Below are 24,522 nucleotides of genomic sequence, written 5' to 3' on the forward strand. Positions count from 1 at the left end.
GTAAATCCAGGCGGGATGTTCCAAGTCTTGATGTCGATGGGAACTGACGGAATTTGTCCAGTGACTTGATCGGCGACAAGACACTCCAACTGCTCAGTGTGGTTTGAATAACGCGATTTGATCTGAAGCTTCACCACTTCAGACAAGGACGACTTTTGATTGTTTGCTCCAACGATATCGATCTTTGTTGCGAGCCGAGGAAGTTTCAGAGAATGAACAAGCTTACGTGAAACGATGTGTGCTTGAGAACCACTGTCAAGGAAGACGCGACATGGCTGCAGCTTCCCATCGGCATCAAACACTTGGACCATCGCTGTCATCAAGAGGCTGTTGCACATGGGATAGACTTTCTTGGCGGAATAGACGGCAGAAGTGGACTGTAATTGTTGGGGTTCAATTTCGGAATCCGAGTCATCGGATCTGATTTTGGGTGGAGACACATCAGACTCAGGGTGGAGAAGGGTATGGTGACGACCTTCACATTTCCAACAGTTGAAAGAGGATTTACACGCACTACTCCTGTTAGTTGAATTTTTGAGCACCCCTATTTTCTTTCTCTTTGAATGTATTTCAAAACGATAAATGATTCTTTTTGTTCTTGTTTTTTATTTCTGCTACGGCAACACTTAACTTTGTTCAATAAAGTCATTACTGTACCATCACTCGTGAAGTACACTCGTGTTTGGTGTGTTCTCGAAGAACGCGGAATTTCCGAAAACCGAAATTACAGTCCACTACTCCCGGCGGGGATCATGTGTGGTCCTTCGAACCGGATTTTATCGTAAAAACCAGTGTTACGGAGTGATGAAGAGTTTCCGTCGCGAAATTAGTTAATTCGGAAGTGAAATCCAAGAGCATTCGCCCGTCGCAGATCGGTCGAGTGTAACGAGGAGTGGCAGCCATCTTGCGCTTCACGCACTCGTTCGTAGTGAAAACGTAGTTAGTGAAATTCGCGAACATTCGTCCGTCGCAGACCGGCCGAGTGTAACGGACAGCCGTCTTGCAAGTGCTTGTTCGTCTTGAGCAGATTTGGTGCATTCGAGCATTCGCCCGTCGCAGACCGGCCGAATGTAACGAGGTGTTAGCGGTCATCGTGTGTGCCCGACGCCCTCGTTCGTTGTGAATATGTGAGAGTGTGCTGGCATGATCCACACACCGAAGAAATTATCCTCCGTGGAGGAACAGAAGCTCCAGCAAAAGAAGAAAGAAGAAACCAGAATCATGGATGATCAATTGAAAGTGTACGTTCATCAGAGGGGGGCAGTGAAGGGGAAGCTCACCCGAGTGAAAAACGCATTACAACACAGTGAGGATGATCCAAATCCGAACATTGCGAATGTTCATTTCTTGCGCGCTCATCTGCGTACAGTGGAGACATGTTATAGTGAATTTAATGACCTGCAAAACAAAATCTATGCGTTGCCCCTCTCTGATGAACGTAGATCGGAGCAAGAAGATAAATACATCGAATTCAAATCGCTTCATACCGATTTGAATATTCGCATCAACATTCTGCTGGAAAAGGCGACGAAGCCGGATGTCACGCAGCTACCGGCTCCGGGAGGTGCTCCAACGATTGCTACGTCTGTTCAGACCTACTTGCCTCCCCTGCAAGCGCCTCTACCGACATTCGACGGGTCCTACGACAAGTGGTTCTCGTTTAAGTCAATGTTCACCACGATTATGAACCGCTATAAACATGAAGAACCAGCGATTAAGGCGAAACTGGAAGCATTTCCTCATTTTTTTGATTTTTGATTTTTTATTAAATAACGAAGCAATATTTTCAAAATCGGTTTTCGTGCACATGTAGAGCATGGATCAAGGTATCTTCTGAATTTTTTTGTGGTGGAAAAAGTTTTCCATTTTAGCAGAAACCATTTTTTTGTAAAATTTCATTCAAAAATGGTTTCTGCAGAAACGAAAAACATTTTCCACCACGAAAAAAAATCAGGAGATACCTTGATCCATACTCTACATGTGTACGAAAACCGATTTTGAAAATATTGCTTCGTTATTTTATAAAAAATCGAAAACCAAAAAGTGAGGAAATGGATCCAGTTTCACCTTAAGTTGTTCCATCTGCGAAACGCTCTCGTGGGTGCGGCAAGTGGTATTATCGACCAAGATATAGTGAACAATAATGATTATGATGCCGCGTGGAAGTTCCTCACCGACCGGTATGAGGACAGGCGTCTTATCATGGATAAGCACATTGAAGCCTTGACGAATCTTCCGAAGGTAGCTAAGGAGAGCTCCAAGGACATGCGGAAATTGATCGATACCTGCACGAAAAATGTAGAGGCGCTCAAGAATCTGGCTTTGCCGGTCGCCGGTTTGAGAGAGCAAATACTGCTGCACCAAATAACGTCGAAGTTGGACAAGAGCACCCGAGTCGCTTGGGAGGGACGGCAGAAGAAAGGCGTGTTCCCGAAGTACGATGCGACGATCGACTTCCTGCAAGAGCAGTGCAGGATTATGGAGAAGATTGACATCAACACCAAATCAACGATGGAAAGTGCCAAAGTGAAGACAGTGAACAAAACCCACTCGTTGGTGGTTACGAATGAACACAAGAAAGACAATAAGTGCTCGTTGTGTAAAAACAATCATGAACTCTGGAGGTGTGATCAGTTTAAGCAAATGAGTGTGAGTGATAAATACAGTGCTTTGAAGAAATTGCTTCAATTGCCTACAACGGGGACACCGAACGACCGTGTGCCCATCCTCGCACAACTGTCGCGACTGTGGCAAACGTCACCACACATTGCTGCATACAAGGATGGGAAAAAATCATTAATTTATTGCGTATCCCTCACTCACATCCACGCACAATCTGATGCGAGTGTGCTTCTCCCTCAGTCAAGCAAAATCTTTCCACTTTCATTGCCCATTCTTTCTAATCGCCGAACACCGAGCGACGCATGGTTTGGTTCATGTTATCATAAAGCATGTTCTAAATTTATTACCTAATGTTATAAAAACATAAGCAGTATGCATGATTCTAGTATTTGTAATTTATACTATCGGATTAATTGGTGCAAAGTGGCATTTAAGGTCATGTTATCGTGAAGCACGCACTCTGAAATCATGAACAAGGTTCCTGAATATTGAAGTAATTTTTATGATTCTGGTATTTGTCATTTGGCTGCACTTTTTGAGATTTCTTTTGTCTTGTTTGGCTGCAAAAACAACAAAGTCTATTCTTCATTACACCACGCAAGTCTATTCTTCATTACACCACGAAACCTAACCTCGAAATGTTTGACATTAGCCAGGTCATTTTGACAGATCACACACATGCAAGAAAGAGACGAACAATTATCTTGCAGTTTGCCGACCTTTTCTTGCTCGTGTGAGATCTGTCAAAATGACCTGGCCCCATACTGTCAAATTTTCATCCATAAAATGAGCGATCAGTTGTTCTCGTAAAATGGTCCATTGACATAGGGGGCGTCCATAGATTACGTCATGCATTTAGCCAAAATTTTGTGCCGGAATTGTGCGTGAGCTTGATTGTTCTGCTGCTGATGAAGCTGGCCGGAGTTTTGTGCCGGAATATGGAGTTTTTCCACTTTCAACTTCTGGAATGTAGTTCAATAATTATATAGTTTACTACTATTTAAGTAAGAACAATTCACTACACTTTTTCGAAAACCAAAAAGAAAATCTCACCGGAAAACACTGCCGCTCACAAAAGGCGCCTTGACAGAAGTGACAAAAATGGCGTAGGTGATTCTGCGCGAGGGTTTGCGTAACGCTTACAGTGCCCAAATTCGTTTGTTGTGATTCATGATTTTATGACTCTGCGTTATGTTTATACGACTCAGCGTCTGGTTGAGATGACTCAGCGTCATAGTTTTATGACTCAGAGCCATGCTACCATGACTCAGTTTTATGGTATTCAATTTATGAAAACGAGCCTAATTTTTTCATAACGCTTTGGACGGCCATGGCTTTTGTTGATGGAATCAGTCATTATTATTCATGATAATCGTTGTTAACGTCACGATATCATGACTTGTAGTTACAATATCATGAAGCGACAAGTTTTATGATTTCATAACATTTTAGTCATGGATCCGGCAACGATTTTTTTCCCGTGTAGGACCGGTTATCACATCGGCAAAGTTGATACTACGGGAAGTTTCGTTGCTGCAGACGGACTGGGATGATCCGGTTCCACAAGACTTGCTTCAAGTTTGGCGATCATTCCGAAGCGAGTTGGTACAGTTGAACGAGCTGCAGGTTCCTAGGTGGGTTTCAACCGACGGCGCAACAGTAGTGGAGTTGCACAGGTTTTCCGACGCATCCGACCACGCTTATGGCGCATGCGTATATACCCGTGTAGTTCGAGACGGTGCAGAAGCTACGATGCATCTGGTTTCGAGCAAATCAAGGATCCTTCCGAAGAAGAGCGGTAAGTCTAAACCCATATCCACACCTCGAGCTGAACTTCTAGCAGCTGTGCAGCTGTCGAAGCTGATAGACAAGGTGTTGCACGCCATCGACTTGAAAGTGGAATCGGTAAACCTTTGGACAGATTCCAAAATCGTCTACTGTTGGATAAAGAAACCTACGCAAACTCTTCAGATTTACGTTTCCAATCGGGTTGCGGAAATACAACGGCTTACTGGTCACTTCCGGTGGCGCCATATTCCGACAAACGAAAACCCTGCTGATTACATTTCACGGGGCCAGCGGCCGCGAGACCTGATGAGAAACGAGATTTGGTGGAAGGGTCCGCCAATGCTGAGGACGATGACCGAAACCGATGAAGAACCGGAACTACCTGACGAAGAGCTGCCGGAATTGCGAATCAGCCTAGCGACGACGACCACGACCCCGAAAAGAATGGAGATATTTGACAGATTGAGCAATTTCGACGCGGTGCTGCAATCCATGGCCTACGTTGTACGGTTCGCAAGGTACATCATATCGAAGCGCAAATCGATCACCAAAGGACCACTAACATCGACCGAAAGAGCCCAGGCGTTAATTTTGGTGGTACGGTTGGTGCAAGAGGAGTGTTTCCAACCGGAGATCCAGGCGCTCAGGAAGAATAGCAAGACAAGGCATCGGCTGTGTGGCCTCAAACCATTTCTGGACCCGATGGATGGAGTATTGCGAGTCGGAGGCAGAATTAAGCACGCTTTCATCCCATATGACAGCCGTCATCAGATGCTGCTTCCGGCAAAACATCCCCTTACGGACGCGATGATCAGAAGCCAGCATCGTACCAATTTGCATATTGGTCAAAAGGGCTTGCTGGCCATCATCAGACAGCGATTTTGGCCGTTAAATGTCAAGACTACCATACGAAAGGTTATTCGAAGTTGCACTATCTGTTTCAAGGCTAATCCTATGAAAACAGTGCAACTAATGGGCGATCTGCCCCCATACCGCGTACGACCAGCTCCTACATTTTCCAACACCGGCGTAGATTTTGCAGGGCCATTCCTGGTCAAATCTACCTCCGTAGGACGAAAGCCTTTGATCACGAAATCGTACGTATGCCTGTTCGTGTGTATGTTGACAAGAGCCATACACATCGAGCTCGTCTCGGATTTAACGACCGAAGCATTCCTCGCCGCCCTGCGGCGGTTTACTAGTCGACGTGGAGTGCCCAACAGAATGTTCTCGGATAATGCGACTAATTTCGTTGGTGCGCAGAATGAACTGGAGAGATTGGCCCAAATGTTCAAGGATCAGCATGAGAGCCGGAAAATCGTCGACTTTTGTTGCAAGCTGGGCTTCGAATGGTCGTTTATCCCACCTCGGAGCCCCCACTTCGGCGGCATCTGGGAGGCCGGGGTGAAGCAAGTTAAATATCACCTGACTAGAGTCGTCGGAGACAGAAAGCTCACCTATGAAGAACTTTACACAACTCTGACGCAGATAGAGGCCGTGCTAAATTCTCGGCCATTGGCACCTTCTTCAGACGACCCTAACGACTTCTCCGCAATTACGCCAGCCCATTTCCTAATTGGACGAGAAATGCAAGCAGTAGCCGAGCCTTCTTATCTCAACATACGAGAATCGAAGCTGTCACGCTGGCAGCTGATCCAGACGATGCTGCAGCACTTTTGGAAGCGTTGGATATCCGAATGTTTGCCCGAGCTTCAAATTCGATCCAAATGGCTGAAACGAAAGGACATTCCATTAGGCGCACTAGTTCTCATCGTTGATCAAAACGCTCCACCACTACATTGGCAGTTAGGGAGGATTACAGCCATACATCCTGGTCCCGACGGAGTGACGCGCGTCGTATCATTGAGGACCTCGAAGGGAGATTATAAGCGTGCAGTCAGCGAGATTTGTCTGCTCCCCTTGGAGATGGACAAGGAAGATTGAAATAGATTTCAATGCCGGGGTGGATGTTAGTTGAATTTTTGAGCACCCCTATTTTCTTTCTCTTTGAATGTATTTCAAAACGATAAATGATTCTTTTTGTTCTTGTTTTTTATTTCTGCTACGGCAACACTTAACTTTGTTCAATAAAGTCATTACTGTACCATCACTCGTGAAGTACACTCGTGTTTGGTGTGTTCTCGAAGAACGCGGAATTTCCGAAAACCGAAATTACAGTCCACTACTCCCGGCGGGGATCAACTCCTATGATCCGTTCGCAAACAATTAAAACAAGATTTGAGCTCTCTTACCTTGGCTTCTCGTTCTGGAACGGACATCTGGCGTAGGGCGTCACACTTGTAGATCGGGTGGCTTCCGTTGCCACACACTCGGCAGGTCGGTTCTGCTTTCTCGGTGACAGCATACGTCTTCAGTTGGCTGGAACTCTTCGCTGGATACGGCTTCGGAGTAGGCTTCGTAGTCGCTTCTTCACACCGCTCAAGGATAGAGCAGCGTTTCTTCAGGAAATCCATCGTGTCCTTGTAGGTTGGTAGTTGTTTGTGGGGCACGGTTGCTTCCCACTCCATTCGGGTTCGGCTGTCCAACGCTGTCGCAACCAGGTTCACGACGAAGCGCTCAGACATTCCGAGCATCTGCTCCTTCATTAGGGTTAGACCATCGATGTGCCGGGTTACATCGTCGATCAGCTCTCGGAGCTCCTTCGCACTGGGTCGGGTCATCTTCTTCAGCTGCAGCATACCCATGATGTGGGTATCCACGATTAGGCGCTTGTCTTCGAACCGCTCCTCGAGCAGCTTCCATGCGTGGGCGTAGTTGTTGGACTGCATGGTACAGTCATCGATGATTCCCGCTGCACCGCCGATCAAGGCTCGATCCAGGTGGTAGAGCTTGATGGCGTCGGAATCCGTGGAGGTTTTCATCACGTCGAGAAACATGGCCTTGAAGCGCGGCCAGTTCTCTGGTTTCCCATCGTAGGTGGGGATGGGTGCCTTCAGCGGTTGCTGCTGGACTATAATGCGGGGAGCTTCTTCTGGTTGGTTTCGCCGTGCCAGTCTCATATCGGGAATCTCGGTCATGGACTGGATCAGCGTCTCGACCAACAGACAGGTATCGTTGTGCTGGGCTTCAAAAAAGACGTAGCTTTCATCTTGCTCGGCCAGCTTCTCGGTGGGTGTCAGAGTCACAATTTGTCGGTGCAAATCGCAATACTCTTTGTAGTGGGTTTCCAAATTTCGCTGGTACAGCTTCAACTGGATCGGATCCAATTGTACTGCTCCAGCTCCGGATGCTTCTTCGACGGCTTTGCGGATGCGCGTCACTTTCGCCTTCACCTGTCCGCGTAGGTGAACAAGCGATTTGAGCTCCGCCATCCTCTCCTTCTGGTCGGTCTTCGTTGGTGTGTGCTCGATCGGCATCGAACACGACAACGGTGCTTGACACTGCACAACAGCAACAGGATCGAACGTGTTCGGACACGTTCAACAATCTTCTTCTTCGCACTCAAGACTCTGCCGCTGCGGCGGCTAACGGTTTTCACTTTTTCGCGACGACGCCGGCAACCGGCACTTACGGAAAGTTTTTCGCAATTCACCTTTTCACTTGAAATGTTCTCGCTTGCGGCTCGGTCCCGCAACGATGGGTTTTCACACACACGGAATGTTTTCTTGCGCAGGGGCACTCCTTTTGCACTCAACAAAAAGCAATTTCCCTCCTCGAAGCAGCCAGGAAAAATCACTCTGAATAACTCTGCTGAGCATCGACGGACGGGAACGGTGGCAATTCGGTTGATTGCCAATCCTCTGTTGCGGTTGCAACGCGCTGGGAGCGGATCGCTTCGGATCCGGCTCGAAGGACCAAAATGTCCGATCACGGACACTAGATGATGAGGGCAATCCTCTCGGTTGGAGGATCCCTGCTGGAGCGGCCAATTCCTTTTCGGAATGCCAGGGGTGTCGGCCAGTTCCTTCCTCAGGAACGCCTGGAATGTCGATACTCAGACTTTAGATTGAATAACTCTGTCCTAAGAAGGACAAATGGTTCGGCTGCTTCGTAGAAAGAAAACTGCTTTTTGCTTCGAATCGAACTGGGACGGTTTATTGAAGTGTGCCATACAACGGCTAGAAACTGAATGAATGCTCTTCACAATGGGTGCGATATTTATAATAAATAGCTTCTTCTTATTATTGCATGTTGACAGGGCATTGGTTGAAGTGTGAAAAAGGCGCCAACCAATCAGCGCGAGACAGTTGGCGCGTTCGTCGGCTTGCATGTCGGTCGAGAGCTCAAGCTGGGGATTTGTTTGTAGTAGTGCGTGCGTGGAGACTTGGAGTTGGATAGGATGAGGGTGCTTGTTAGTGTTGGTTAGAAATCCTCTACATAGAGATGAGCGGAAGTTACGTATGTCGATTCGGCAACGCTGTTTGTTTTGTTTACAACAGCTGCCAACACTTGCTACAAAGCAAGATGTTCAAACTTTGTGCGTGACTTCGTTGTGGTTCAAGTTGTTTTGTTTACATTTTCTAATTATGGTAGAAATTTCATTCAAAATGTTGTTGAAATAGCGGAGCAATCGAAGAAATCTGAAATTTATTGCAAAAGTGTTACCCTAATCATATCGGCAGAAGTGAAGCAAGAAGTAGCAATGGATGTTTTTTCGACAAGTGCAGCAACAAAAGTGTCGTCATAAGCATGAGCTTTTGAAAGCAGAATCAATATTTTTTTATCTCTTTACTAAACTTACATATGCCACCAATTTCTCGATATTAAAAATAAATAATTTTAATTTATTTAGTTCCGATTGCAATACCGTTCAAACGACGCCTTCCTACGAACGATAAGCATGTTCATTTGGCTTACTCTTTGACAGTTCTCTCTGCACGATTGGCTCACAATGGCTGCCTCCGCAGATCTCTATAATGTAGGATTACTAGTGTTGGTGGCCGAAATACTCGCGGCGACTCGAGGTTAGCTGTGTGTTTTCTATACGAGGATTAGATTCAGGTGGGAACGGGCTATGGAAACAAGGCTAACAGCAGAGTGAAAAAGGCAACTGTACAGACCAGGGTTGAAACGCTGCACACCGTTCGCGTTGTGCGCGAACAACGCTTACAACGACTTTGACCACGACTTGACGATCGGCAACCTACACCCCAAACTTTCCATCGTGAACAATGTACATCAACGCTCGAAAGCCTGGTAAACTACGAGACATCCCCTAACACACCAAGGGACATATGTAAGCAACAACAGAGCATCGAGGAGGCGCTTCCCATGGCCCTTAAGCTGCACACCACTACAATATGCAATCAGGTGAGCTACACCCTTCCTATCGACAGACTCCTAAAGATTTGATTCAATAGCGTAATACAACACAAAGGCAGTGCTAGCATTGAGAAGTGTTTGGAAAACACACAAGTTTCAATCAAGACCTAAATCTAAATCTCAAAAATTGTATTTATCAGGTAAATTGGTACGAAAACTGGCGCTTGAGCCAAGCTATTTAGCACTGTAGTTGGAGGAAATGCCAATGCAGAACCCGTAGCTTCCGGGAAGGTAAGCCCAGCTCCTTGGGTTAGTGGGTTGGTGTCAGGCCCTGCGAGCCAGCCGTAAAAAAGACTAGCACCGAAAAATCAACAAGGGAAGAATGCGAACCGATACCAATGGCGACGACCACAGTGGAACTGCAGATCTCTCAACATCATCGGGAGCACCCGCATACTCGCCGATATACTAAAGGACCGCGGGTTCGGAATCATAGCGCTGCAGGAGGTGTGTTGGACAGAATCTATGGTGCGAACGTTTAGAGGTAATCATACCATCTACCAGAGTTGCGGCAACACACGTGAGCTGGGAACAGCTTTTATAGTGATGGGCGACATGCAGAGGCGCGTGATCGGGAAAGAATGTGCAGGTTGAGGATCAAGGGCCGATTCTTCAACATCAGCATAATAAACGTGTACAGCCCTCACTCCGGATGCACTGATGATGACAAAGACAGATTTTACGCGCAGCTCGAACGCGTCCAAACCACGACGTCAAGATCATCATATAGAAGACCTAAACTGCCCATGATCGCATATCAGTCCCATCTTTGCTGAGTTTCTACGCCTCATCGATTTCGCCGTCTCCAAGAACATGGCCATTTGTGGCACCTTCTTCCAGCACAGCCTCCCGTATCGTTATACGTGGAGATCACCACAACAAACGCAATCGCAAACGAACCAACTCCCACGCTGAGGGAAGTTAAGGATGGATGGGCTCAAAACCAACAAAGCGGTTGGTAAGGACGGTATCGCAGCAGAACTCATCAAGATGGGCCCAGAAAAGTTGGCCACCTGTCTGCACCAGTTAGTAGTCAAGATCTGGGAAACCAAACAGCTACCGGAGCTACCGAATCCTCCAGAAATGCCGTGAATACCAGGTCCCAACGCACCACCTGTTCATCGACTTCAAGGCGGCATACGACAGAATCGACCGCACAGAGCTATGGACAATCATGGACGAGAACAGCTTTCCCGGAAGCTTACCAGACTGATAAGAGCAACGATGGACGGTGTACAAAACAGCGTAAGGATTTCGGGTGAACTATCCAGTTCATTCGAATCTCGACGGGGACTCTCTCTCTCTCTTCTTGGCGTAACGTCCTCATTGGGACAAAGCCTGCTTCTCAGCTTAGTGTTCTATGAGCACTTCCACAGTTATTAACTGAGAGCTTCCTCTGCCAATGACCATTTTGCATGCGTATATCGTGTGGCAGGCACGAAGATACTCTATGCCCAAGGAAGTCAAGGAAATTTCCTTTACGAAAAGATCCTGGACCGACCGGGAATCGAACCCGTCACCCTCAGCATGGTCATGCTGAATACCCGTGCGTTTACCGCCTCGGCTATATGGGCCTCGACGGGGACTACGACAAGGTGATGGACTTTCCTGTCTACTATTCAACATCGCCTTAGAAGGTGTTATGCGACGAGCCGGGCTCAACAGCCGGCCAATTTGTCTGTTTTGCGGATGACATGGATATTATTGCTAGAACATTTGTAACGGTGGCAGAACTGTACACCCGCCTGAAACGTGAAGCAGCAAAGGTCGGACTGGTGGTGAATGCGGCTAAGACAAAGTACATGCTGGTAGGTGGGACTGCGCGAGACAGGACAAGCCTTGGCAGCAATGTTACGATAGACGGGGATACTTTCGAGGTGGTAGAAGAATTCGTCTACCTCGGTTCCTTGCTAACGGCTGACAATAACGTGAGCCGTGAAATACGAAGGCGCATCATCAGTGGAAGTCGTGCCTACTATGGGCTCCAGAAGAAACTGCGGTAAAAAAAAGATTCACCCCCGCACCAAATGTACCATGTACAAGACGCTAATAAGACCGGTGGTTCTCTACGGATACGAGACATGGACGATGCTCGAGGAGGACCTTCAAGCACTCGGAGTTTTCGAGCGACGCGTGCTAAGGACGATCTTTGGCGGCGTGCAGGAGAACGGTGTGTGGCGGAGAAGGATGAACCACGAGCTCGCTGCACTCTACGGTGAACCCAATATCCTGAAAATGGCTAAAGCTGGACGGATACGGTGGGCAGAGCATGTTGCAAGATTGCCGGACAACAACCCTGCAAAGTTGGTGTTTGCTAACCATCCGGTTGGTACAAGAAGGCGTGGAGCGCAGAGGGCACGATGGGCGGACCAGGTGGAGCGTGATCTGGCGAGCGTTGGGCGTGACCGACGTTGGAGAGCTGCAGCTACAAATCGAGTATTATGGCGGCAAATTGTTGATTCAGTATTATCATGAATTTGATGTTAACTAAATAAATGAAATGAATGAAATAAATGGGTACTGATTATTGATAAATATAGACTGTTTCAGAAATTATAAATACACTTTGTTCATTGAATAAAATGAACTGTTCCGATAATTTATACCCGAGTTTATACCAACTTTTTTTCAAAATATAGCCAGGGATTGGCCAGATTATGTCTAATAAATTAATTAGAGAGTTTGTGTTTTCGGCAAAGTTGTTAAGCTTGTCAAGGACTTACAAGGGATGGGTCGTTTGATACGAATTTTCCCCAATCATGTGTAGTGTCAAGCAAAGTGCAAAGCACACACTGAAAAACAAGAGAACCCAAATTTGAGTATTTTTAAACTCACTTTTGAGTTCTTTTTTGCATCCTCTTTCATTCACTCTTTTTATTGTTGTCAAAGAATGAATAGCAAAACAACCCAACTTGGAGAGTTCGATGCGGGAAGCCAAAATTGAGTAAGTGACATAGTACCGAAAGTTGAGTAATTTTAACTGACGGTTGAGTAAAAAGAACTTTGATTTCAGGTACTTTGCCCGTATACGCCTAAATGCAAACTACCTACACTCAGAAAAAAATCTAAACTAAATGGTATAAATCCCACACTAAATTCATTTCGCCTGGTTGACCCCAAGCTTAGTTTATATGCAGGTTATACTGGCCTAGTATAACTTTGATAAAAACAAATTCCAGTATAAGTTGTAAAAATTTAAGCTAGTTTAACCTGGATTTATCGAGAATTTGCTTAGATTGCTTTGTTTTTGTTTTCATTAGAAAAAATGAAAAAAAAATATTAAGAATAAATGAAATCGGCAAAATTTAATTCGAATGGATTTAGGTACAAATATTTCATATTTTCGGCAATCTTTGTAATATTTCGCCGGTTTCTCGCGCCCGGTTGATGTCCAGTGATCTCTTGTTGTTGACCGTTCCCGTTGCGCTGCATATCCATTAACACCGACAGCCGGTAGTGCTCCTAAGATTCGCGGAATTTGTTTCCGCCGCGTCCGAGCTTCACTTACTTGGCGAAGAAATGGAACGTTTCCGTTTTGGACGTGGCTCAATTGATTCTCGCTGTCCTACATGGGGGTCCACCAGCACTGCCGCCACCGTTGCGGAATCCACCATCACGGAACGAATCATCCATCGCAGTTTCCTTCGTATCCACTGTTGCCGTTACCTTGCCGCTCCCGATTGTACCAGGAGCTGGACTTATGCTAGAACTAGTTCCATTTTTTGAAGTTTCCGGCGGTCGATGATGGGGAAGCAGCAACACTTCCATCGTTGGGCATTCAATGAAGGAATCTGTTTGGTGTTGCCCTGCTAACGATGTGTCCTAGAAAACATTGAATTTTAACCTATTGTCGTCTGGTATCAATTATTAATTTGAACACTCACCTCTGCATCCGTGGGCCGATTTTCTTTGATAAACCATCCTTAGAAAAAGTTTTTCAACGGTAAATGTTTTTGATGAGCAAGTTGCAGCAGCTGGAGTGGAGTTTTCCAACATGACTTATCTCGGGCTAATTAAAACGCTTGAAAAAATTATCTCATCTAAATCTGGCTTAGTTTAAATTATTAAATGCCGTCAGTATACTTTTTAAACTGATATATGTTTAAATGCCGCAAATGACAAAAGGGATTAAATTTTAAACAGTTTAGGATTATTATTATTTCAGAGTGTACCTCAAAATCGACTCCATCAACTCAAAATTGGCTTACCGCACGAAACATCGAAGTTGGGTGGAATGAACTCACTTTTGAGTACTTTCGTTTCTCCGTGCAGAGACAAGCACACAGAGAGTGCGCATACAACAGAGGGTGAGAGATCTGAGACCTCCAGCGCACGACAAATGGGCAACCCACAATCGATTGCACGCACTCGCCTCCTTCTGGTTTGTTGTGTTGCCTCGTAGCCGGTAACAGCCAAATATGAAACACAATGAACCCAGAGAGTCAAAACACGTTCCTTCTATAATGAAACTAACTTACCTTTCATGATGAACTCTGTTAAGGGAAGATTCAAAAATTACGTCCATCATTTTTTGGGATTTCTAGACCCCCCCTCCCCCCTCTGTCACGCTATTTTCCTATACCTAATACACGTACTGTCACACTTTTCTAGACCCCCCCCTCCCCCAAATGTTGGACGTAATTTTTGAACGTTCCCTAACGGGATTTCAATATTCAAAAAGTAAACGGATTTCTCATTCAAAAAACAGACAGATAAAACATTTTTCTCAGTTTTATTGTTTTCCACTTATCGGTTACTTTCACTTACGCTACAATTTTGCTATTTCCTTGGAATTCTTACGATAGACTGGATGAGGCACCAAACTACATTTTGGCCCTGCTTGGAAGTGATGTCGGTCGGCTCGATTCTAACGTAGCATATAGTTGAAACCATCATGGTTCTATGGTTTCGAAATAAAGATCACATTTATTTTATGAATATCGGTCACTTATCAATACAGTCCGAACAGAAAAAAGGTTACATTAATAGTACGTGAATAATTTATTAGCATTATGTTAAAAAAAACTGTACCGTTTTACGATACCTAAAGAATAAAATTATTTTTTGACAAAATGCTATACGATGACAAACAGACTCATGCACTAAAGATAGACGGAAATTAATGAATGGGTAAATCTTCCTAAAGCAACTGTCCTTTATAGGTGAATTAGTCATTGTGAAAAAGTTTTCATCTCAGGGTTGATTCAAGCACAAACTGAAATCGAGTGCTAAACTGTACATACTTGGTGCAGATGAATTTGGCGTGAAAACCAGTGAACGATTGTAGACTTTTATAGATGGTTGTTACGCAAAAACGTCCTATTCTACGCTATTCGAATCATGATACATGATAGAATATTGTATTCGCATTTGAAACTAGATCTGATAGTTATTTTAATACTTCTCTTTTTCTATAACAGTTGCTGTAGTAAGAAGCTGTTTCACAATATTTTATTCTTTGCTGCATGAGTATCTGTTCGAAGGGTAGACTTTATAGATTCTCATCAGAGTTACCACTAAAAAGTGAAAGAAATAATAGTTTGGATGTAAAACAACTTTAAAACCTTTATAAAAGCCAGGTCTTCATACTATTTTATCAAATAAACATAACACAGTGTAACGAAATTTCAATATATTTTGACAAAATGTCACATTTTTCAAGAAATTTTCGTTAGTTTGCTAATCAAATTAGTTTAAAAGTTATACTTTAAAACTTGTACAAAGCTCTATAAAGTCTACTAATCGAACCAAAGGAAATATATGAAAGTTTCATTCAGCGAAACATGCGCACAGAGAAGAATAAAATCGAGATAAAGAAATAAATATGATTACATAAAAAAGGACAAATTATAAGGATGAGAACAGTCTATCACATGTCAATTTGCACTACATAGTAACAATGACAAAATATCAATGAATTATGAATCGTACCTCTCGTTTTTATCTATCGCCGGCGATGTACAGAGATGATGATCCATTTGTCCCATCAAGCTTTACGGCTATCAGTTCATTGATAAAACAGTGAATAATAACGGTAGATTATTTCCAATCATGTTTGCTCCATTCATTGACTGTTTCTGGTCATAAATGACTATGCCATGTCCGACAAATAAAATTTGATATCCATCATTGCCAAAGAGCGTTCGTCTAAAAATGTTATCTCGCTTTCTCACTCTTTCTCTTTGCTTCACACAATTCACATTCTGATCACATTAGTTTTTTTTTTCTTTTGTCCCGTTTGTCCTACACGCTAAGGCGAGTTACCTAAATCCTAGAAAATCTGTCAATCGATCATTCAATGCGTCCAGCCAATGAACGGCCATTTTGGATTTACTGTTTACCTTGGGTTCTACGATGCTTGGTGGCACGTAGTCTTCAGTCCTGATGCAGAAATAGCTTGTAATCGCGGCCCGGCACATCGGACAGCGGTCCAGTTTGTCTGCAAAGAATGATATTGGTAAATTAAATATGTTTAGTGCAACACATTTCGTTAATACAGAAAAAAAAATCATCTATTGAGGAGTACCGAGGGCGAATGAGACCGGTAGTTACTATTGTTTTATCTTACTAAGGGCCGATTTCTTCACCCTGACTTAAGCATTAAGCCAGGCTTACCCATACAGTTAAACCTGGCTTAACGCTTAAGCCAGGGTGAAGAAATCGCCCCTAAGGGTCGATTTCTTCATCTCGGCTTAACTGGTAAGCCAGGCTTATCCATATAGTTAAACCTGGTTTAACGCTTAAGCCAAGGTGAAGGAATCGGCCGTAAGCCGAAAGGCGTGAGGTTAATCCTGGAGAAGGCCCTTAATAAACCCCAATAATATTCAGATCTTTCCTGAGGTCACAACCTTTTGGTTAGCAGCACCCCAGGACTCCACAATTTCTCCAGGTACCCAATTAGTCATTTTTTTTCTCACTTAACCCTAGTAAGATGCTGGGGTCAATATGACCCGGACAGGCACGAAAAGCCAACATCATAGTAGGGCTAAAAATGTCGCAAGGACGTGGTCAATGCAATCCGTGTATGGAAGATATATGTAACATGTACGACTTATCTTTGACAAATGCACTGACAATCCGCTGCTGTAACATACAGCATTAGGGAAAAGTGGGGTAAGATGCCTGTTTATCGGAATAGCTCAGTTGGAATTGGTTTTCGGTTAATTTGCGTCGAATCAATACAAAATGCGTCCATTTTGAACTACGTCTTTATTAATACTGAAAAATACACTTGAACAAATCGTCCAATTAGTTTTTGCGTTTTTCTCTGGTGATGGCCACTATACAGGGGGCCTTACGATTTTCAAGGGTTGCGCGATCATTCTCCCCCCGTTGATTCCTCGGGATCAATCAATGGATGAACGCAAACCTTAGTAACCGCTCGTCGATACTCTCCAGCAGGGACGTTTAATTTCGTTTCAATGAGACACTTTCATGCAACATTTGAATGAGTCACTTTATCTGTTTGACACACTATTCGAGTCTTTCTTTTCGATTCGGAAAACGTTCTCATTCATCGTAGCACTCGGTAGTCTCTCTTCGGGGTGGCGTTGCTTGTGCTTCACTCGGCAGAGCAGTAGTGTCTCACTCTTGCGCGTTAGTCTCTCAATGGTTACAGGCGCCGGTTAATTGAATTTAAGCGGTCGAACTTGTGTTCCTTTTTTATAAAACATAATAATCATTCTATTGGCGTGCACCACCATTTGAAAAATTGTTTTAAATAGTGTTTTTAGCACACTGAAATTTTTCAATGACCGATTTTCTCTTGGTCGTATGATGGCTCCGGCAGGCTCACAGCAGATCGTCCAATTAAAAAATGGGAAGGTGTCAAGACTTCGACGTCGTTCGGGTCATCGGATACTGGGATCCCAGATAACCGGTAATCGTATAAGATGATGCATAAGATGATAAAGTGGAGGCCATATGCGTACATGCCTCCATTTAGGCGCATGTAAAATGTACGCATATCGCCTCCACCTTGACATCTTATACAACATCCTTTACGATGACTGGTTGACTGGGATGAGCGGCCTACTTTTCAAAATGGCCTCTGCTTGAGCCAGAAATGTAGCCATTTCTTCATACGTTAACTTGGTCTCGCCAACTACACGCTTCAAGTGGTACTTTGCCGACTTGACACCCGCCTCCCATATGCCGTCGAAGTGGGGGCTCCGTGGGGGAATGAAGTGCCACTGAATGCCCTTCGTAACGCAGAAATCGTTCAGCTTTCTCTGGTGGCTCTGATCCTCGAATAGTGTCCGCAGTGCCGCTAGTTCATGGTTTGCTCCGACAAACGTTGTTCCGTTATCGGAATACAGGTTGCTTACCATACCACGTCTGCTTATAAACCGCTGCAGGGCCGCAATAAAGTTGTCTGTGGTTAGAGTAGAAACCACCTCGAGATGGATGGCTTTGGTCGCTAAACAAATGAACACCGCTATATATGCCTTGTACGGAACAGTCTTTCTGCCAGCCTCTTCTAGTATTACTGGACCGGCATAGTCCACCCCTGTGTTCGCAAACACTGGCGACGGCGTGATGCGGTAATCTGGCAGGTCTCCCATATACTGAATGGAGGAACGGGGATTAGTTCTACAGCAAACGTAACAGGTAGCAATCGTTTCCTTGATCAATGTGTTTGCGTTGATCGGCCAGAATCTTTCACGTACAATCGACAGCAGGCCTCGTTGCCCGACGTGCAGATGTTCTTCATGGAGCTTCCTCACGAGAATGTGCGTTACTTGGTGTTTATCCGGAAGTAGCAGCTGGTGCTTTCCATCGTATGGGATCGACGAGTACTTGAGCCGACCGCCAACTCTGGTCAGCCCATCCGAATCCACAAAAGGGGACAATCCGCTGTAGTTGCTTCGCTTCTGCGAATCGCTCGATAGCATCTTGAACAAATCCGCAAACGCTTCCTGTTGGACTAGCTTGACAATTGTACGGAGTGCCTCGTCCATTTCCTTTGCTGTTGGTTCTGAAGTGCTCCTGGTCTTCGATCGACAGCTTGCAATGAACCGCAACACGAAAACCCAAGCTCTCTGAAGCCGTCGAAAATCGCTCATCCGGTTGAGATTGATCGTTGGCACACTGGTCATTGTGCTGACAGCCGTCGTTTTTCGTTGTTCAGGTAACTCGATCGTATCGTCGTACTCGTCGGTGTGCAGTTCCATCACATTAAAAATCGGCGATCCTTTCCACCATAGAACGTCCTCGTTGAGAGCATCTGGCATCAGACCTCGCGAAATCCGATCGGCAGGGTTGTTCTCAGACCGCACATACCGCCATTCGCAGTCTTGCGTCAGCTCGATGATAGTTGCCACGCGGTTAGAAACAAATTGATTCATAGTAAGCGGCGATTTCTTCAACCAGCATAAAACCACTTGTGAGTCGCACCAAAGTGTCACACTTTGGAACGAGATCTTCAATGCTGCTACCGTCTTCGTTACTAGATGGGCCAGAAGCAAGGCCCCGCACAGCTCCAGCCGAGGAATAGTGGTCGGTTTCAGCGGGGCTACCCGCGACTTGCTGCATACCAACTCTGTGTTGATCTTTCCGTCCGAAGAAACGCATCTGGTGTACAGCACCGCGCCGTAGGCCTTTTTGGATGCGACGGAGAATCCGTGGAGTTCTATACCGTTGCCTGCTTCAGCTACTACGCATCGTTTCTTCTTCATACTGCTCACCACTGGCACTAACGGGTCGCCGAAGCAACCGTCCTTGGCGTTTAGCTAGGGGAAAGAGCGTACTCCTTTATCTGATCCCCCCTAGCGACATTGGCGATAAAACGCCGGGCAAATTCACTCGCCGTGAATTGCCCTGGTAGCAACCGCAATTGACTACCACAAGTAGTGAGCCCCTTTTCACCTACCTGTCTTCGCCCTCCTTGACGTTTAGCTACACGGGCGAGACTGGCTCTACTGGCTGAGCCCGTGTAGCGAGGACGGTGGGTTTTCGGACACTTTACTAGACCGCCGGGAAGCGAAAATTCCTTTACAATTAGCTTCCCACTATAGTGGTGGTCCAGTACCCTTTTGCACTGCACTTCCACAGCACTACAATCACTATGCCCGAACGACGGGCCGGCACAAATGTTCGGGAGACAAATCTTCTGTATGTTCACTCCGACGAGGCTGGGAACAACCCTCCAGCAAACGGACAACACAGGAAAACGGCACTAATTACTTCGGCACGTATTCCGCGGAGTTACAAAATGCGTCCGTCGCGTTTCGTGGTTCAACACTTTCTTCCTTGTTTGATCAAAACAAAACAGCCACCACACACCGCACTCGATTCTTCTGCTGCTGTTGCTGCGTCGATGTGTGCAATGGGGTGGGAAATTGGGGTCAAATGCCTCACCGGTACAATAATTTCGATTTTATTTTCCCTATACAAATTTCACAAATCAAATAAAAATAACAAAATAACAATTTAAAATGATTCAAAACACAGTGGTGTACATAAATGTAGAACGAAATTGTAACCGCGGGTTACAGTGTACATAAATGTAGAACGAAATTGTAACCGCGGGTTACATTGTCTACGAAATTCCATCCAATTCTCCATCTGTTCCTGCGGCAATTCTTCATCCCACGCCAAGGCTAGCCGCCACAAATCCTGCATGATCAACTTCGCCGTTGTGATGATTGGTCCAAGAAATCCCAGTGGATCAAAAAGTTGACCAATATCGGAAAGCACGGTTCGCTTCGTTGGTGGAAAGCCCCTTTGAGAATCGAAAGATTTGACATAGAAGCTGAAACGGTCCTGGTCGGGATTCCAGATGATTCCTAGTGTTTTGATAGTGGTGTTCACGTCCGCATTCTCAAAATCCATTCGGGTCTCCTGGAGTTTTTCTGGAATATTGCTCAATACGGTGGCATCATTGGAGCAAAACTTATGAGCACCGAAGCCGCCGCCTCTTCTACCACTGTTTTGGCTGCAAGCGGTAGATCGAACTTTTCGTCGTTAGCTAATTGGATGAGGACTCTCGTCGCAAGATAAGGCGCACTGGAACAGCCATAAGTTACAGTAGTCAGTTCGAAAGTTACGATGTGGTTTTGATCGTCGAGCCAAAGTATTCTTTGGTACATCCGGTCATCCTCGTGAACTCGAACCTGGCGGTACATTTTGGGAATGTCCGCCGTCAGCACCACTTGGTGGGAGCAAAAACGCAATATAACACAAGTTTACAAAATAAAACGAAAGTCGTGAACTTCTGTCAACGACCAAAATTTTTGAAGCACAATTTAGTGCTGATTTCGAAACAGACCTTCAAAAAATTTAAAGTAGAACAGTTTTTGAGATTTAGCTCAATATCGAGTTTTGCAACTTTTCAAAATATGTAATTTACTAAAATTCAAATATATTGCGTTTTGTTCAACCAATTTTAAATCTTTTTCCATAAATTAAAAGCTGAATACAATACCATTCGATCATCTGAATACAGGTTTTGCGTCAGATTGATGAAATTCAAGATATTGGCGAGTTTTAGGGACGATCTTCTTAAATTTTAGCAAAATTCCCTAATTTTTTTGAAGAAATGTATTTTTTTCAATAAGAAAAAACCAACTTAAAAATTCTTTCTCGACGTTTATTTGACATATCATATGTAGGCGAGTTACAGTAAAAAATTCAGCTCAATCGGAGCATTGATTACGGAGAATGAGGTGTGTGAAGTGAGCGACGTTGCTTAAAAATAGAACAAAAATCGATTTCAAACCATCAACCTTGTATGGAAAGTCGAAAAATTTTCCGCTCTACTGTAATTTTTTTCCTTCGCGTTTTCGAACTCAGGGCATGATTCTACACCAAAAATGATCATCAGCTTACCGAGTTCAAAAATGCTGTAAACTAGTGTAATCGATAGCAGGTCGCTTTGTACGGTTGGTCCTACGTTCAACGTGTCGTTCAGCGACAACCCAGACGACATTTTTGACGACGCGTCGAAAACTACACGCAGTTTAGTTGTCGAGCTGGCCTCTTTGTAAACTGCGTGATGCGGAAGAAAATATCCATCCATAGGGCTGTCCATCACTTTCACCATATGACCTAACGTCAAGTACTCCGACATGAAAGCTGTATAACGGGTCTTCTTGGTGTCGTCGACGAAGGTACGTAGCTGCTTCTCAAACCGCCGGCGAGCAGTTTCGTAGGAGTTGCCCAACTGGTTCTTCAAATTGTTGAACGGAAGTCTAACTGTGTATTGCGCAGTTCCCACCCAACTGGACCCCTTTCGCAGTTAGTATAAGTGCGGGATCGTGAATAAAACTGCGATTTTGCATCGAATCGTTTCGGTGTCTTCTGCGCACTTATTCAGCACTTTGTAATGCATAAGTGCGCAGAAGACACCGACACGATTCGATGCAAAATCGCAGTTTTATTCACGATCCCGCACTTATACTAACTGCGAAAGGGACCTACCTTCATCATCCTTTGACACGGTTTGTTGGAAATGCATTTCAACCGCGTGCTCTTGTGCAGTGAGTGGAGATGCCTCACCACAAGCTTCCAGCTCCCAAAATTTCGACAAGGTTCGATTCAAGTCCTCATTAATTACCGCCAGATGGCAGACGTTGTGCTGACGTTTGTTGCTACTGATGTACCGTGAGGTCGCCATTCACCGCTCATTTTGGGTCAATCATACAAAAATGATCAAATGTTAGTAAAGTATCGTAACAAAAATGAATGTAACATGCTGCCACAATAAAAAACTTCCATTTCACCATGTTTTTATATGGGTGTACCTGAAATCACGTTCTCGAAAAATATTTCTCACACTGCGCAGCAGGACAACATGGGAACTGTTCAAGGCAAACAGCGGAAAAATTATCCAACATGTAAAACCCGTTAAAGATTCCATTTTGACAAAACAGGATGAACTGAACGTCATGAATCATCAATACATTGGTAAATAAAAGTTATTTTGTTTTTATAAATGAATAGTTTCTGTGATTCCATGAAAAAATAATCCAGTGAGCGGTGAATGGATCCATTATGAGCGGTGAATGGATGCATGAGCGGTAATAGGAGCCAAGAGATTACACATTTGAATTTTTATTTTTTCGGCTGCAAACATATTTTACAATCGTTTTATATTTTTTCTATAATAACAACATAATTGTTGAGTTGTTAACGTAAATTAAAGTGCAATATTCACAAACGTCGATTTTTAATGTCATATACTTTACGAAAATGCCGTTAAATGAGCGGTGAATGGCGACCTCACGGTACACCGATCCGCTCACAATCCAGCCCAGGCGAGTTTCCACCAACATTGGGCATTCGTCGCTAATCTTCATCCTTCCTTCCAAGAGTAGATCGTAAAACAGCTCGGCACCCAGGATCAGCTGGACTTCGTTAGGTACGTGGAATGACGGGTCGGCCTACGATAGTCCACCTGTAATCGGCCACGAACGTATATCGAGTTCGACCATCGGCAAGTTGGCGGTTACTTTGGGCACCACCAAGAAATCCAGCACAGCACTGAACTGGTTCACACGAGAAAAGTTCTTCGTTCGCAGCTTATACTTGACCAGGGTTTCAGCATTGTTCAGCCCAGAAATCGGAAGATCGATCCGTTCCCAGGAGAGCCTCAAACATTTCGCGAGTTCCTCAGACATGATATTTGAATCGGACCCAGAGTCTAGGAGCATACGACAAGCCACTTTGAACCCTCCTGAACCGCACACCAAAACGCTCGCTGTAGAAAGAAGCACTTGTTTCTTCACGGTTAGTACTTGGGAACAGTTTACAGATCCTTGGGGCCGGTCAGTTGGTTGTCCATCGCCGGTTGCAGCAACAGTTGACATTAACATTGAACAAGTCGCATAAATTCGTAGGTGGTACAGTCCCAGACCGCTGTTATGATAATTGCCTTCTTCCCGTCCGTTACCAAAGCACGGAGATTTGGGACTAATCACTGACTCTAATAGACAAGATTGACGCAATCCTCCAACGGCCGAGAACTGTCCTGGCCACGTCCTTGCGACAGCTGAGGGATGGGAAAGGAAAATTAGTTGGACACCTAAGAAAGTTATGCAGAGACCTCTACCTCCTCTCTGGTCTAGGTGTCACGGGAATGTGGGTGTTCTTAGTAGAAGGGTAAGGCCAAAGGATACGTTATGTCAAAGTTTAGGCACCATAACGATACACAGGAGCATATTCACCAGCATTGGCGTAACTAGAGGGGGGGGGGGCAGGGGGGCCAGGCCCCCCCCAGAATCCGCCAGGCCCCCCCCAGAAATTTTCCATGACTTTATATATGGAAATTAGAAAAAATCTGAAAACCACTGTCGTGGTGACAAACATAGATCTATATTTTCAATTTAGTTGAAAATCGGAGTTTTCGACTAGCGAAGTTGGATTTTTCTTCAAATCCGTGCGTCGGACCTAACTTCGGAAGTGGTGCCCTGTATAGCAAACAGCAATACAGCGCACCACTTCCGAAGTTAGGTCCGACGCACGGATTTGGAGAAAAATCCAACTTCGCTAGTCGAAAATTCCGGGTTTCAACTGCACGTACAGTAATAGAAATTTATTTGGCATAATATGTGTTTTAATTGGCAGTTATTGGAGACAATTCTCAACTTGTCACTCTTTACAAGATCATTGTCCAAAATGGTCTATGTAATTAGTTAGTTTTGTTTGGAAATATAATATAAACAAAATTATATAAAAAGCAATACTTTGTACATCTTTTTTAAATCGCTGAGAAATCAAATCTAAATGATAATTTCCAGGAATTTCTGGATGGGTATCTTTAAGAATCTTTGAATTTTCTAGCAACATTACTGCAAAATATGGTTAAGTGATTCTTTATGGAAATCAAGT

The 24,522-nt window shown here is 44.6% G+C and overlaps 3 protein-coding genes across 12 annotated transcripts in view; 2 read left to right on the plus strand and 1 right to left on the minus strand.

Moving 5' to 3' along the window:
• Window positions 1-1,143: 1,143 nt before the first annotated feature.
• LOC134285376 (uncharacterized) lies at window positions 1,144-2,973 on the plus strand. Its single transcript, XM_062845982.1, has 2 exons — window positions 1,144-1,719; window positions 2,074-2,973. The coding sequence occupies exons 1-2, from the start codon at window positions 1,144-1,146 to the stop codon at window positions 2,971-2,973; spliced, it is 1,476 nt and encodes a 491-aa protein (XP_062701966.1).
• A 1,401-nt stretch (window positions 2,974-4,374) lies between these two features.
• LOC134290314 (uncharacterized) lies at window positions 4,375-6,354 on the plus strand. Its single transcript, XM_062857424.1, has one exon. It carries the CDS (start codon window positions 4,375-4,377, stop codon window positions 6,352-6,354), a length of 1,980 nt encoding a protein of 659 aa, XP_062713408.1.
• A 254-nt stretch (window positions 6,355-6,608) lies between these two features.
• LOC109419703 (cell growth regulator with RING finger domain protein 1) overlaps window positions 6,609-24,522 on the minus strand; it is a 170,339-nt gene continuing 152,425 nt past the window's right edge. For 5 of the 10 annotated variants that reach the window (XM_062845991.1, XM_062845986.1, XM_062845987.1 and 2 more), the window contains one exon: window positions 14,407-16,132. In XM_062845991.1, the coding sequence (XP_062701975.1) occupies window positions 15,954-16,132 (179 nt within the window). In that variant the 3' untranslated portion in view covers window positions 14,407-15,953. Of the gene's footprint in view, window positions 16,133-24,522 lie in introns of those variants that run through there. The other 5 variants (XM_062845985.1, XM_062845984.1, XR_009996322.1 and 2 more) reach the window with 5 other exon arrangements.

The sequence above is a fragment of the Aedes albopictus genome, chromosome 1 (assembly GCF_035046485.1).
Source record: "Aedes albopictus strain Foshan chromosome 1, AalbF5, whole genome shotgun sequence".
NCBI lineage: Eukaryota > Metazoa > Arthropoda > Insecta > Diptera > Culicidae > Aedes > Aedes albopictus.